Below are 15,747 nucleotides of genomic sequence, written 5' to 3'. Positions count from 1 at the left end.
TGTGATTTTGGTTTTAGTTGCATGGAATATTTGGCCAAAAGTAACATCTCTTGATATTGGTGTTAAACATGTATGCACATCGTGATTTCAAAATCTATATTCAGTTGCTGTATGTTTTTGCAGCACTTTGAGATTTTATTTCCACTACAACTTTGTTAATGGAAACTGCAGGTGTAAATAATAGCATCGTTGCCTGTCTCCATGGCAGTTTTCCAACTTCCAGCTGTACAGTCAGTATTTCGGGGAACCTCCCTCTGCTCCAATTAACATTTTGTTTTCTACATTTATAGATGTCATCATCTATAACACCGTCAAGGATAATACCATCTTGAATAATTTTGCCTATTTACCCATCGCTATAACTCAAAACATCATAGGTCCACATGCTCAAACTCCTTTACCTTTTGAGCTAGGCACATATAGGTGGAAGGGGGAATTGATGACCAGAGGAAGGGTCTCAACCAAAAGCATCGACAGATGCTACTCGACGCACTGACTTCCTCAGATCTCCAGATTGTAATTGTTGCGCCATTGCTAGTTTGTGAAGCGGTTTGTTAGACTATTAGAAAAACTTGGTGGGAAATTTCTCTTTCTGTATCCATTTTGGTTCTTAATTCATCATACTCTCTCTGTCACTGCATATTTTCAATGATTGAAGAGGAAACCGCTTGATTACAGACATTCTGTTTACTTCCTCTCCTTTTTCTCTTCCAATAATACTTGTGCAAATCTTTTTGAGCTAAAATGCATGGGGAAACATTCAAATTGTGGGTGTGCCAATATATGCCCTGCTTGACTTTTAATTATTCAGATAATTTTCAAGAGAGTTAGATTTAGCTCTTAGGGCCAATCGAATGGAGGGATATGGGGAGAGAGCCAGAACGGTGTACTGATTTTGGATGATCACCTATGATTATATTGAATGATGGTGCTGGCTTGAAGAACCTATTTTCTATGTTTCTATGAATGTAGCCTAACTGAGAGAGTACTATATCTAACTCTAGTAGATGGTTCCTACAATTGTTGTATATTTTCTATCATGTTTGACTGCTGGACATTACAGTAATAAGCTTAATGTTTAGTTGTAAGATGTTGTGTTCACATATATACTGATGTGCAAAGAGAAACTGCATTTGAAACAAATCCATTTGTAGACAAATGAATGCAGCACACTGCTGCATAACACCAATGCTATACTGATGGTTACGGGTGACCACAGGTGGGGTGTACAACAATTGCAAGGCTAAGCAGGGGATAAGTTCCAACGATTGCAATGATCTGAGATTTGGTTCAATGGCTGTCTACAGTCTACACAAAGTTCAAATGGCCAATGATTGTTGGTGAGGATGGCGGCAAAGGGCAGAAACTAATTCCCCTCTTTTGCTCGAGTTCAGGCATTTCTGCTGAACCCTAGGCACCGTGACGTCCACTCATCATGCTTTTCTTGTAATGGCAGGTGCTGATATACTGTATTGGCATCTCTTACATTTTAAAATATGTAAGTTAAATTAGACAGTCAGGTCCTTAAACAGCTTAAGCAGCTTTTAGGACGACAATCTGCCATTGACACCAACAGCAAGGAATGTTAGGCATGCTGGCACCTTTTTGTGTACAAAAACAGCACTGTAGTCAGTTAAGTCTCATCAGCCCACCTTGCCCATACCAATTATCAAGTATCTATCTCTACTAATTCCTATCACTAGCACAATCTGTAGCATCCCATGCCATCATGGTTCTTAGCCTGGATGAATGCAGTTTCAACAACACTCAAAGCTCCATCACACAAGACAGGGTAGCCCACTTGATAGACACCCCATCCACCATCATTCGCTCACTTCATCAATGCACAGTAACAGCAGTTTTGTACTACGTGCTGATGCAATGCAGCAACTCGCCAAAAGACCTGGCAACACGTACCAATCCCACTTCTATCAGATAGAAAAAGAATGGCAGCAAAAATATTGTAACACCACCACCTGGAAGTTGAACTCCAAGCCTCCTGCCATCCTTAGTGACTTTCACTGTCTTTGAGTCAAAATTTTGAAGTAATGTCTACCATCTAATGCGTCCTCCTTTGTTCCTGATTGTTGCAGCATGTAGTTTTTTTACAATTTTTTTTCCACCAGAATTCACCACATACACAAGAGGATTATATTTTATCTGCCAATGCCTTGCTGAATTTACCACACGATCAACATAATTCTGCAGCCTCACTATGAACAACAACAGTGATTTTTGTTTCCCCTGTAAACATATTATAAATAATAATAGTACCAACTCTGATGTTGTTTACTGATGGCTATAGCAATCCTCCACCATTGCATTCTATCCTAGATTCCAGCTAGATGCAGGAAGATTGTTCCCGATGTTGGGGAAGTCCAGGACAAGGGGTCACAGCTTAAGGATAAGGGGGAAATCCTTTAAAACCGAGATGAGGAGAACTTTTTTCACACAGAGTGGTGAATCTTTGGAACTCTCTGCCACAGAGGGTAGTTGAGGCCAGTTCATTGGCTATATTTAAGAGGGAGTTAGATGTGGCCCTTGTGACCAAGGGGATCAGAGGGTATGGAGAGAAGGCAGGTACGGGATACTGAGTTGGATGATCAGCCATGATCATATTGAATGGCGGTGCAGGCTCGAAGGGCCGAATGGCCTACTCCTGCACCTAATTTCTATGTTTCTATGTTTCTATCCTCAAGACAATTTTGGCAGTAAATAATGGGAAATGCTAGTATCACCATTCCTTATCTTCATATTTGTCATGGTTCAGGCTGTAAAACTCAAGGGCACATGAAAACATTCCAGAACCCCTTGCCAATCCCCATGCAATTCCACTGTGCATAAAATTACTGCGACAAGCTGCACACGATAAGGGTCTGTCCCACTGCGGCAACCTAATTGGCGAGTTTAGAAGAGTTTAGGTGAGTTTGAAAAACTGCCATGTTGAAGACATCCTTTGACTATGTAGAAGACCTCCTTCGAGCTCCTTCGACTATGTTGAAGCCTAACTTCGACTAGCTTTGGGAAAATTGGACACCGAATAGTGGAGAGCGAAGCCAATCTCCTTCGACCTCCCTTCGACTATGTTGAAGACTATCTACGACTACCTTTGACTATCTTCGACTACCCTCGATTACCTATGAATAACATGTCGACCTACTACGACCTACTTCGACTAAACCTACGAGTAAAAAAGTATTGATATTTCCATGGCGATCTTTTTTTACTTGTGGGTATTTTTCAACACGTTAAAAAATACGCCGCAACCTAGCTGAGGCCTCGAGTACTACTCTCGAGCATGAAGGAGAGATACAAATACCTCCTACGACCTCGTGTCGACCATGCTGCGAGTATGAGTCGAGGGCAAAATGAAATGTTATTTTGCACTGTCATTATCTTTATTTTTAAAAATTCTGACCAGTTTCTGTAGTACACTGTTTCAAGTAAAGACACTGACAATCACAGCTACCATAATACAACCCATTTGGAGTGTTCTAACAAAACATTTCTACGTTTTTTGTAGAGTTTTGTATCTTCTTAATATTTTTCCCACATTGTGTAGATTTAAAAAAATGCATCAATCTTTCCCTCAAATAAAAAAATCACTCATTCACTTAATATCAGGACAGGTAGGTTTGTGCGTGCTGCTCGGGGGGGTGGGGGTTTAAGATAGATTGTCCCGGATATTTTGCTTTAATTTTCCTTATGAGCATGGAACACAGTGCCTGAAGTGCAGGCTCACTTTAAACTTTTATCGAGCTTTTATCGTTGGTAAATTATGCAATAGAGTTAGGGTTAGGTTAACCTGAATGCATCATATTACAAAGTTAAAAGGCTGAAATGAGTTGTTAGGCAGAGGAATGGCAGATTCCAATTAAATGCAATCTGTGATGTTTTGGTAAAACTAATCGGGACAAGACACGCATTGTAGCAGGATGTACTGGGAAACATTTGTAGAACAGAATGGAGGGGTACAGCTATATAATTCCATGAAGTTGGTGACACTGGTAGACAGGGCGGTGAAGCGTACAGGAGTTGGATGTCACAATGCAGCTGAACAAGATGTTACTAACTCCACGTTTGGAATACTGCATACAGCTCAGTTTGCCCTGCAATAGGTAGAATGTCATTAAACTGGAAAGAGTTCCAAGAAGATTTTATGTTACCAGTTTTGGCCATATCAAGTTGTACTTTGCGTTGTAATGAGAGGCTGAGTTTTTTTTCCCCCGCTGGACCACAGGAGGCTGGGGGGTGGCCTTGTAGAAGTATATAAAATTAAGTGGACCATAGATAAGGTGAATAGCAGTCTTTTCACCAGGGAGAGGAGGTCCTGCATTTAAGATGAGAGGAGAATTTTTTTAAAAGGACAGCTGGCACAGACCGCCAGAGGAAATGGGTACAATTATGACAAGGACATAGTACATGAATAGGAATGTTTTGGAGGGTTGTGGTCCAGGCACAGGGAGTAGGACTAGCTCGGTTTGGACAATTGCTTGATGTGGACAATTGAGCTAGCAGGAACGTTCTCATGCTGTGTATCTCTATACTTTGACTCTCGGCAGAGAGACGGGCGGCATCTATGGAGGGAGTTAATGTTTCAGACTGTACATCTTGAATACTGTGCATTGAGTTCACTTTGCAGATATCAAAAATATTTTAGTTGTTGGAAAAATCTGTTAATTTTGACTTGCAAGTTTTCAATTATCAGGTGCTGGAAAGGGTAGGCTGCTGGTCAGGCTGCATTTGGAGGGCTGTAAGGAAATTTGGGCACCATATCTGAGGAAGAATGTACTGGCTCTGGAGTGGGTCCAAAGGAGGTTTACAAGAATGATTCCAGAGATGAGTGGGTTACCATATGAAATGAAATGAAATGAAATGATTCAATTTATTGTCATTGTCAGTGTACAGTACAGAGACAACGAAATGCATTTTTAGCATCTCCCTTGAAAGGGAGACACAGGGCGTCGCGGTGTGCCCGCGCCTGCCGCCGTACATGATGAGCGTTTGACACCGGGCCTCTACTCGCAGGACTTTAGACGGTTGAGAGGGGATCTCATTGAAACATACAGAATAATGAAATGCATAGAGTTAATGTGGAAAGGATGTTTCCACTGGTGGGAGAGTCTAGGACCAGAGGTCATAGCCTCAGAATTAAAGGGCACTTTTTAGAAATGAGGTGAGGAGGAACTTCTTTAGTTCTTTAATCTGGGGAACTCATTGCCACAGAGGGCTGTGGAGGACAAGCCAGTGAATATTTTAAGGCAGAGAAATAGACAGATTCTTGATTACAATGGTTATCAAGGGTTATGGAGAGAGTGCAGGAAAATGGGATTAGGAGGCAGAGATCAGCCATGATTAAATGGGCCGAATGGCCTAATTCTACTCCTATAACTTGTGAATTACGATGCTTCATCTTTTGATCTCTAGAAAGTATTTTAAATTGTGATAAAATGCAACTGCAAAAACCTGTTTCTGTTGATGAGTGAGATTTTTACAAATTAGTTTGAAAGAATCTGCAAGGTTTGGTGCACTTCTGGTCACTGAAGTATTTTAGAAAATAACATTGCGCAGGTTGTTTCCAGTGCATAACGTGGCATGGCTGCTGTAAATGGAGATCTGGAGGGCAACTGAGTGCACTGTCAATTTAACCTGATCAAATGTACATCAGGGCACTTGGCAGTCTGGTTGTACCGGATTGTAAAATAGATTGGGAATGATGGATGTTGACAGATATATCAATGCGATAAACAGTCTTGAGACGTAATGTTTTCAAATTTTGACATTTAATATGTGCATTTCCTTTCCAGGATGAAATGAACAGCAATAAACCACAGACTCGGGATCAGGCTGCATTAACCACTGGGTGATCCTTGCTGTTGACTTTAAAGCAAAGTCACGTAAAGTTGTGCTTCTCGAGTGGTTCCAGTGAACGTCCATAATATGAAGAACAGCGATGAACAAATGTCTACAGTCTCACAGAAACTATCAACCCCAACCCGGAGTTCCAGCAGCTCTTTTAAGCAAGATGTTCGGCAGGTACTGTATGTTCTCTTGTTGCCCTTGGATTGCACCAAATAGGCATTGAGCCATAATTTAGTGCCAGCTAAAATTTAGTGCCACACCTGTACCACACGCACATACAATTGTCCTTAAAGTTAACTATTGATGTGTTGTTTTAGAACATAGAATAGTATAGCACTGGAACAGGTCCTTTGACCTATGACACCAAATTAAAGTAATCCCTTCTGCCTGCTTGTAACCCATATTTCTCCATTCCTTGCATATGTGTGTGCCTCCAAAAGCCTCTTTCTCCTTCCATGCCACCATGGCAGATGATCAGTCAAACTACTACTCTTTGCGTAAAACAAACTTGCCCCACATATCTCCTTTAAATTTTCCCCCTCTGACCTTAAAGTAATGCTCTCTAGTATGTCATTTCCACCCTGGGGGAAAAGTCATGACTATCTATTATGTCTGTGCTCCTCATAGTTATATATACCTCGTTTAAGTCTTCCCTCAGCCTCGGATGCTCAAGTCAAGTCAAGTCAAATTTATTCGTCTCATACACATACGAGATTTGCAGTGAAATGAAAAGTGGCAATGCTCGCGGACTTTGTGCATAACGACAAACAACCAAACAACCAAACAAACTACAAACATAATGGAGCAGAATCACATATTCTTTTACATATTAAATATTGTGGGCGGAAGGAAAAAGGGAAAAAAACAGCAATTAAAAGGAAAAAAAAAAATCAGTAGAGTGGTACAGTAAAAGTTAGTCCCTGGTGAGATAGGAGTTTACAGTCATAATAGCCTCTGGGAAGAAACTCCTTCTCAACCTCTCCGTTCTCACAGCATGGCAAAGGAGGCGTTTGCCTGACCGTAGCAGCTGGAACAGTCCGTTGCAGGGGTGGAAGGGGTCTCCCATGATTTTATTGGCTCAGCAGATGGCAGGAGTGTAGATGGTAAACAGGAAGACAGACAGAGAGAGAGAGAGAGGACTGTCCCCATGTGGGGCCTCTGTGTTGCTCACCACCATGTCCGAGACACAGTTCTGTCGCCTGACATATTGTGGTCGTCCAGTCAGGCAGTTGGTCATCCAGGACACCAATGGAGCATCCATTCGCATCTTCAACAGTTTGCTCCCTAACAGTGTTAAAAGCACTGCAGATGTTAAAAAACATGACTCTCACAATGCTTCCCGGCTTATCCAGGTGAGCATTGCAACAATGGAGCAGGTGTATGATGGTGTCCTTAACCCCCATCTTTGTTTGGTAAGTGAATTGCAGGGGGTCCAGGTAGGGTTTAACCAGGGGTCGTAGGTGTGTGCGTACCAGCCTCTCCAGGGACTTCATGATGTGTGAAGTCAGTGCCACTAGTCTGTAATCATTTGAGGATCTGGGACGCATCTTCTTTGGTACAGGAACCACAATACTCACATTACAGTAGCTCACAATACTCCAAATGCGGCCTGACCAGCACCTGTTAGAGCCTCAGCATTATACCCCTGTTTTTGTATTCTAGCCCTCTTGAAATAAATGCAAGCATTGCGTTTGCCTTCCTTACTACCGATTCAACTTGCATATTAACTTTTTGGGAATCCTGCACCAGCACTCCCAAGTTCCTTTGCATCTCCGATTTCTGGATTATCTGCCCATTTAGAAAATTATTTGTAGCATTGCCTACTTAAAGTAATTACTTTCAAATTTTGCATTTTGCTATTTATAAAAACCTCTTTATAAAAACCCTACATGTGTGATTGTGGAAAGTTATTTTAATAAAACATCTGATTAATTTTGTGCAAAAGAACACCAAATCATGTTGCTGAGGAAATGTTAGTATATAATTTTCAGGTTTATTTTTGGAACCTTTCAAAGTGCCTTTTCAAACCTGCATACCTTTTGAACTTGCTAATCTATGCTCTGTGCCAAAACCCTTTCTATGCTGCTGTGGTCCAACGGTTATATGCATAATTCCCCTTTGTTCTCATCTTCCACGTGTTCTTGTGGAAGTACTCATTGTAAAGAGATTTTGGAAGGCATTACGGTCATCTTGACCTATCTTACAAGCATATTGTGTGGTCACTTGTACCCTGGTTGAGCAAGAGTATTCATGGTCCACATACCACACTGGGTAGATGTAAGATGTGTTGTGTAATTGGCTGAGTGATAAACTGTGAGAGGCACAGGCAGAAATAATCTGAGAACAGTAGGACTACACTCTAAAAAATCTTAGTTTAATCAATTAAATCATTAGGATTGAAAAATCGGAACTTTTATTTTTGGTACTGCAACTATTCCAATTGACCTTTCTAATTTTTACAGATATTTATTCAGTATAGTAGCTTGTTTCAAGTAGAATAATTGTCGAAAGATTTAAAAATTGGTGTTGTTGTGTAGCCAGGTACTTTATGTGAATGAATGTTATCTGGTCCTGTGGCAGCTACGGGTTGTATAGAGTTGAGAGAACAGATGCACTTCGCATCCATTACCTTGGCTTTATGCCTGCCATGATTGGCTTGAAAGTAGCAACCTCAACCATTTGGGAGGATCAATCATCTTCATTAAACATGAGTTTATTTTGTTATGTTATTTTATTTTACGTTATTTCTTAAAATTAAACCTATTTAAACTTGGGGATGCTGAACTCAAAGTCAAGGCTTGCTTGCCAGTCGTGACTGAGGCCTGGCTGCACGCAAGAATTCTGCTGAATAGCCTGAGAATTCAGACCTAATTTGAAGTGTAGAAAGTATGGATCCATTTTTACCCAAAGGGAGTGCCAAGAAGGTAGTGATGACTTGCCAGCTCATTTTGTTTTTAAGTTTTTATTCCCATGATGAAGTGGAAGGAAATTTGAATTTAAATCATCACTATTTTGATGTATATACATACTCTGTGCCATTGATTCAGGTTTCTGCAATATGAAAGTTGCGAAACAACCATCCCGGCACCATACAACAGTTTCCAGTTCTGAAATTCTTTTAAAATATTTTTTGTGAAGTGATTGTAGCTTTAGTACTGCTTAATAAATGATATACTTGCCACTTCAATTCATCCTAGACTTGAAGTAGAACATAGAACAGTGCAGGAACAGGCCCTTTGGCCAACAACGTTTGCGCTGAACATGATGTCAAGTTAAATTGATCTTGTCTGCCTGTACATGACATGATCTATATCCCTCTATTCACTGCACTTCCATGTGCCTGTTTAAAGGCCTCAAATACCACAATTGTATCGGTCTCCACCACTACCCCTGGCAGTACGTTCCAGGCCCCCACCACTCTGTGTTATTTAAAACAAAACTTGTCCCACACATCTCCATTAAACTTTCTCCCCCTGCCTTATAGCTATGCCATCTATTGTTGGATATTTCCACTCGAGGAAAAATATTCTGTCTACCCTAAGTACGCCTCTCATAATTTCATGTACTTCTATTGTCTCCTCTCAACCTCTGATGCTCCTGTGAAAATAATCCAAGTCTATCAAACCTCTCTTTGTAGCTGAAACCGTCTAATCCAGGCAACATTCTCGTGGACCTCCTCTGCATCCTCTCCAAAGCCTCCTGGAATGGGATGACCAAAACTGCATGAAATATTCCAAATTCGGACTCACCAAAGTCCTATAAAAATTTTAGGTTTTAATACTGATAAATCATTTGCATCATTGAACGACAATGAAAAGTTACAAAAAATCTGTATTTTAATTGGCTATGATACTTTTTGGGGGGGGAATGGTGCATAATAAGAAGTCAAAAGGGGCCACGATGGTGCAGCGTACCTTACTACCACAACGCTTACAGTGCCAGAGACCCAGGTTCGATCCCAACTACGGGTGCTGTCTGTACTGAGTTTGTAGGTTCTCCCTGTGACCGCGTGGGTTTTCTCCAAGATCTTAAGTTTCCTTCCACACTCCAAAGACGTGCATGTTTGTAGGTTAATTGGCTTGGGTTTGTACACTTGGTATAAGTGTAAATTGTCCTTAGTGTGTGTAGGCTTGTGTTAATGTGTGGGGATCGCTTGTCAGTGCGGACTCGGTGGGCCAAAGGGTCTGTTTCCACGCTGTACCTCTGAACTAAACTAAACTGCGTAAATTGAATAAATGAAAACAATTAATGGAGTAGAACTTTTGCAGCTCACTGTGAAATGTTCTTTTCAGAAATGTTTTGAACTCTTTAAATGTTTTTTTGTTGAGCAGGATAGCTGGGAGATTGTGGAAGGACTTCGAGACAGTACATGTGCCATCCTGGAGCCAGAGAAGCAGGAAGGATACATGCTGAAGAAAAGAAAGTGGCCTCTGAAAGGGTGGCATAAGGTATGCTTCGAGTATTAATTGTAGAGCAATGAATCATCATTGCAATATAACAAGAAGTGTCTCAAAATAGTAAAAATGATTAATACAAATCTTTTTCACTGGACATTTTAATACTGATGCATCATTGCTTATTTTTGTAAATTAATTCTGACATAATTAGAAGCGAGAGAATGCAAGGATTGAATAAGAAACATTTTTGTGCATGCCACCTTTTATTAAACTAGATGGTCAAGCAGTATGGAAACAGGCCCCTTGGCCCACTGTGTATGTGCCGATTATCAAGCACCCTCTACACTAATTCCATTTTCTTGCATCTTTGTGCATCCCTCATGGATTTTCCTGCCACCCACTTGCACAAGGAGCTATTTAAAGTAGCCAATTCTCCTTCCAACAGTGTATATTTGTAGATTCTGATGAAACCCACGCTGGTACAGGAAGAATGTGCATGTTCCACCCAGACGCCATCCCAGCTCATGATCCAGCTCTGGTCTCTGGAGTTTTGAGACCGCAACACTAATTACTATGTCACTTTGCCAGAAGGGCCACATTAGAAAATTCAAATTCAGGCATTCCCTGTGTTATGACCAATCGAGTTATGCAAATTTGCCTTTTACAGAATTCGTATATCGCTATCCAAAAATTTGAGATGTGTAATTAAATGTCTCATAGAATGTGTGGGGGTGGAGGGGAAGTAAATAAGTCAACACTTTTCAATTTGCATTTCCTGATGCAAGCACAGATGCTGAGCTTTACGTTATGGAAAATTGCAATATGACCCATTTTCTAATAATGTGAAGCTCTCTCAGTAACATGAGAGGGGTCACCAGTAAAGCAAGTTTCTCACACAACAAAGCTGCAATACAAATTTATAGCGAACAACCGCAGTTTCTTTCATTTTTTCCATGTATGAAGTATTTTGATCTTCGTTCTAATCATAACTGAAAATGCTGGAAAAATGCAGCAGGTCAGAACCAGTACCAATGAAAGACACACACACACACACACACACACACACACACACACACACACACACACACACACACACAGACACACACACACACACACACATTCATGCTCCCTGGCTTGCTGATATTTTGCATTAGTTTATTTTTGGTTCAGCAGGCACGCATGCACAGACAGACATGCACAGACAGGCACGCACAGACAGACAGGCACGCACGCACAGACGGCACGCACAGGCACAGATGGACAGACAGACAGATACACAGACACGGGCAGGCAGACACAGACATGGGCGGGCAGACACGGGCGCACGCGCGTGCAGATATGGGCAGACACGGGCGCACGCGCGCTCAGACAGGCGGGCAGACACGGGTGCGCAGACAGACACACAGAAGCGCACAGATGCACACAGACACAGACAGACGTGCGCACACACACAGACACGCACACACAGACACACACAGACACGCGCGCACACACACACACACACACAGTTTTATAGTTATATAAGGATTATACATCATATAAATCAGTATCCCATTTGCTTTTTAAACAGTGTTAACCTATTCTGCATGCTTCATAGATGTGTGCATGTTCGCTCTCAGGTACTGAAGAGCCTGAACCCTCTGAAATTGTGCCATTCAACCACATTTTGCATTCTCATTTCACAATAACGAACCATTTCATAATTTTGTTCGATCTTTGTGCATTTTCTTACCCTTTTCGTGAGTTTATCCATGCCCCTGGGCTAACCAGTTCCATTTTGGATAAGTTTGGTAAAATGTTTTGACTCCAGTTGGAATTAACTTCAACAATGCATCACATTTGATTTATTTAACCTCCTGGTTTAACCTTAGGCTTTAGAAGCACAGCGTGGAAACAGGCCCCCTTTGGCCCACTGAGTACGCGCCGAGCAGCTATCACCCCATACACTAGCACTATCCTACACATTAGGGACAGATTTTTTTACAATTTTACCGAAGCCAATTAACTTACAAACCTGTACATCATTGGAGTGTGGGAGGACACCGGAAGCACCTGGAGAAAACCCATGTGGTCACAGGGAAAACATTCAAACTCCGTACGGACAGCAGTCGTAGTTGGGTCCAACTCAGGTGCCGGTGCTGTAAATCAGTTAACTCTACCGCTGTGTTTAAGAGGGAACTGCAGATGCTGGAGAATCGAAGGTTACACAAAAAAGCTGGAGAAACTCAGCGGGTGCAGCAGCATCTATGGAGCGAAGGAAATGGGCAACGTTTCGGGCCGAAACCCTTCTTCAGACTGATCGGGGGCGGGGCACAACTCTACCGCTGTGTCATTCCTGCTAATCCTTCTAATCCTTCACAATTTCAGTAACTGTGACATCTGCAGCCTTTCCCATTGTATACCGCTATCAGGAATGATTTATGCTTGCAGTTTAAGGATGTAGCAATCTGGTTAGCTCGTATAATTGATGACCTATTGTATTATTTATAGTGTATATATTTTTTGTTTTGGTATTAATGTGCCTATAAAAATTGACACAAGCAAGACTTTTACTGTTCTATTCCCTGGGCATGCAACAATTATCATTCTACCTACTTGAGTTTGACTTGATTGTGTTTATGCATAGCATGGTCTGATCTGATGGCATGGAAAATAAAGCTTTTCTTTGTACCTTGCCACAGGATAATAATAAATATAAACACTCTTGACCCTTTGTGGGAAGGAGGATTGACTCTGACGTTATCTTGATCCATCCATGTAAATTGTCTAAGACGGAAATGGAAAGCTTCTGCAAGGATCGTGTTTGGCACCAGATATATTGATTATGTTTCTTGCGAAAATGTTTCATACAAGGTCTTTGAATGTTCTATTGGTTGGGACACAGGTGCAAGATGTGCTGTGCTATTCAGCTAATGCATTAATTTTATTCACTTACTAATTAGATCACTCTCCATTAAATACTATTTCACTTTTTTTCATTTCAGCGATACTTCTTCCTGGAGAAAGGAATCCTGAAGTACGCAAAATCTCAGGCCGATGTGAGTATAAGAACATCCTATTAAAGTGGATCTTGCCAAGATACGTCATGCTGATATTTTTAGACGTGCTAGATTTATTTTTAAGTGATCAAAATCAGTTTCTTAATTTACATCCTTTGTTCTGATAATAGTCCATGTCATGAACTGTGGAATTACAAATACGATCATTATGAAAAGTGTAAAACTAGCTCCTGTCTGATACTATGTAAATGCTTGCCTATTCCAAAGTGCTCTCGCCTTCCAAACTTCATAATCAAAATTCATGTGTCCTAAATTGCGCTGTGCAATTCGCACATTCTAACTTGACTTCCAGTTCACCAAACATTTTAATTATCATTCATACACCAATGTTCAAATCTTCCATGGTTTTGCTTGACGTATTCATAAATCTCTTCCAGTCTAAAGGCTGTCTTTATAATTGTGTTCCCCAAAACTGACCTTGCCTGTATCCCATAATTATTTTATGTTGAACCAAAGTTTAATCACTGGTGACTATACTTTCCCTGTTCTGTGATCTAAAATGTCCTCCCCCCCCCCCCCCCCCCCACCACCACTCCCCATCCTCCCATAATACAGTAAAAGATACACTAAAACGTACATTTAATAACAGATTAAAAACAACAAAGATGTTAAAGACGAGACAAACTATTGGCGAGGCAGCCATCGCTCTGCGCCACCTGGGAACCTGCTAATGGGTTTAGTTTTTTAGTTTCAGCTGCCAAGTTTTTCTAGGTTTAATACATTAGCCATCTGTAGTTAAAGAGCAAAAGGTACCTTAAAACGCTAATTCTAACTGATAACTGTTAGTCTAAGGATCACCCGTTGTTATACGATTGCCTTTACCTCCATTAAAACCTGGAAGTGGTGGGGGTGGTTCCGATTTTTGCTTTTACAGCTGTAAATTCAGGAAGTTAACCTAGTGTTCAGGTTCTGAATGGCTAACAAAAGTTAATTTTACAGATGACAAAAGGAAAACTTCATGGATGCATTGATGTTGGGCTGTCCGTGATGTCGATAAAGAAGAAAGCAAACTGTATTGATCTTGACACAGAGGAGCATATATACCATCTGAAGGTATTTGACAGTATGTCTCTTGCTGAATCTACATTGACAACTTTTTCATTGTGATGACACTGCTTAACTGTACCATTTTTGCCAGGTGAAGTTACAGGAGTTTTTCGACGAATGGGTAGCAAAGTTGCGTCACCACAGGCTCTACCGCCAGAATGAAATTGCGAAGTTTCCTCATGACATGACAAATCATTTCTTCTCCATCTCATCTGTGACTGACTCCTCACCAAGTTCTTTAAACTCTCCCTCTTTCAGAAAGGTAATACATTAAGCAAAACATGTTGAATCAGGTTAGAAATGTGCAAGGTTAATCTTTCGGGTTTCAACAGTCAATGTTATAAATCACATATTTTTGTCCTATAATGTGACTGAGAAGGGGTCAAACTGAAAAAGGAATTTTTTCCGATTACATGGTCACATTCAGTCTATATAATTATCAAAGGTACACAATATTGCTGGAGAAACTCAGCGGGTGCAGCAGCATCTATGGAGCGAAGGAAATAGGCGACGTTTCGGGCCGAAACCCTTCTTCAGACTGATGGGGGGTGGGGGGGGGAGAAGGGAGGAAAAGTGGAGGAGGAGGAGCCCGAGGGCAGGCGGATAGGAGGGTGGGAGGAGACAGCTAGAGCGTTAAGGAAGGGGAGGAGACAGCAAGGGCTTAATGCCATCTGGACGCAAGGTCCCCAGGCGGAATTCTGATATTGATATCAATAATCAACAAATGCAGTCAAGATAAAGATTATACATTATACCAATATTGTGGTAGAGAGTAATTTATAAAACAATTTCTTTTTAAATTTCAAAATGTAGCCATGACCATTTATTATCAATGCTATAAAAGCCTTTTATGAGGCTAGTAAATAATCATTTTGATCACCAGTCCTCAAAGTATTCCTTCCATATTGTTGGTCATTAGAGATCTGTGGAGAAACTTAAGGATTCATCTTTAAACTATCGATCACATGATGTGCAAAAACTTATTAATTGACTTTGTTTTTCTTATATTAATTTGATGCATCTACTGAAACACAGAGAAACTGGGGTAAAAGATGGCATACAATTCATGGGAAAGGGGGACCTGAGATACGGCTCAGAGATGGACAATGGATTTCCATCTCCAAAACATACTTGGATTTTTGATTTTTTTTTTTTCTTTCAGCTTCTAATTTTTTTTTTTTTGAACCATAGCCTTTGTATAGCCCAAACCTTTTCACCCAAAGAGTTGTGAATTTGTGGAATTCTCTGCAACAGAAGGCAGTGGAGGCCAATTCACTGGATGCATTTAAAAGAGAGTTAGATAGAGCTCTTGGGGCTAGCGGAATCATGGAGTAAGAGAAGAAGGCAGGCACGGGTTACTGATTGTGGATGATCAGCCATGA

The 15,747-nt window shown here is 41.0% G+C and overlaps 1 protein-coding gene across 4 annotated transcripts in view; it reads left to right on the top strand.

The window, feature by feature from the left end:
* The window catches only part of osbpl3b (oxysterol binding protein-like 3b), a 158,657-nt gene that overhangs the window by 44,355 nt on the left and 98,555 nt on the right, over positions 1 to 15,747 (top strand). For all 4 annotated transcript variants that reach the window (XM_055659396.1, XM_055659404.1, XM_055659380.1 and 1 more), the window contains exons 2-6: positions 5,808 to 6,036; positions 10,194 to 10,310; positions 13,244 to 13,297; positions 14,258 to 14,371; positions 14,457 to 14,627. In XM_055659396.1, the coding sequence (XP_055515371.1) occupies positions 5,941 to 6,036; positions 10,194 to 10,310; positions 13,244 to 13,297; positions 14,258 to 14,371; positions 14,457 to 14,627 (552 nt within the window). In that variant the 5' untranslated portion in view covers positions 5,808 to 5,940. The remainder of the gene's footprint in view (positions 1 to 5,807; positions 6,037 to 10,193; positions 10,311 to 13,243; positions 13,298 to 14,257; positions 14,372 to 14,456; positions 14,628 to 15,747) is intronic.

This window comes from Leucoraja erinacea, chromosome 2 (genome assembly GCF_028641065.1).
Source record: "Leucoraja erinacea ecotype New England chromosome 2, Leri_hhj_1, whole genome shotgun sequence".
Lineage (NCBI taxonomy): Eukaryota > Metazoa > Chordata > Chondrichthyes > Rajiformes > Rajidae > Leucoraja > Leucoraja erinaceus.
Note: the sequence above shows the minus strand (reverse complement) of the source record. Positions and strands in the feature narration are given on the sequence as shown.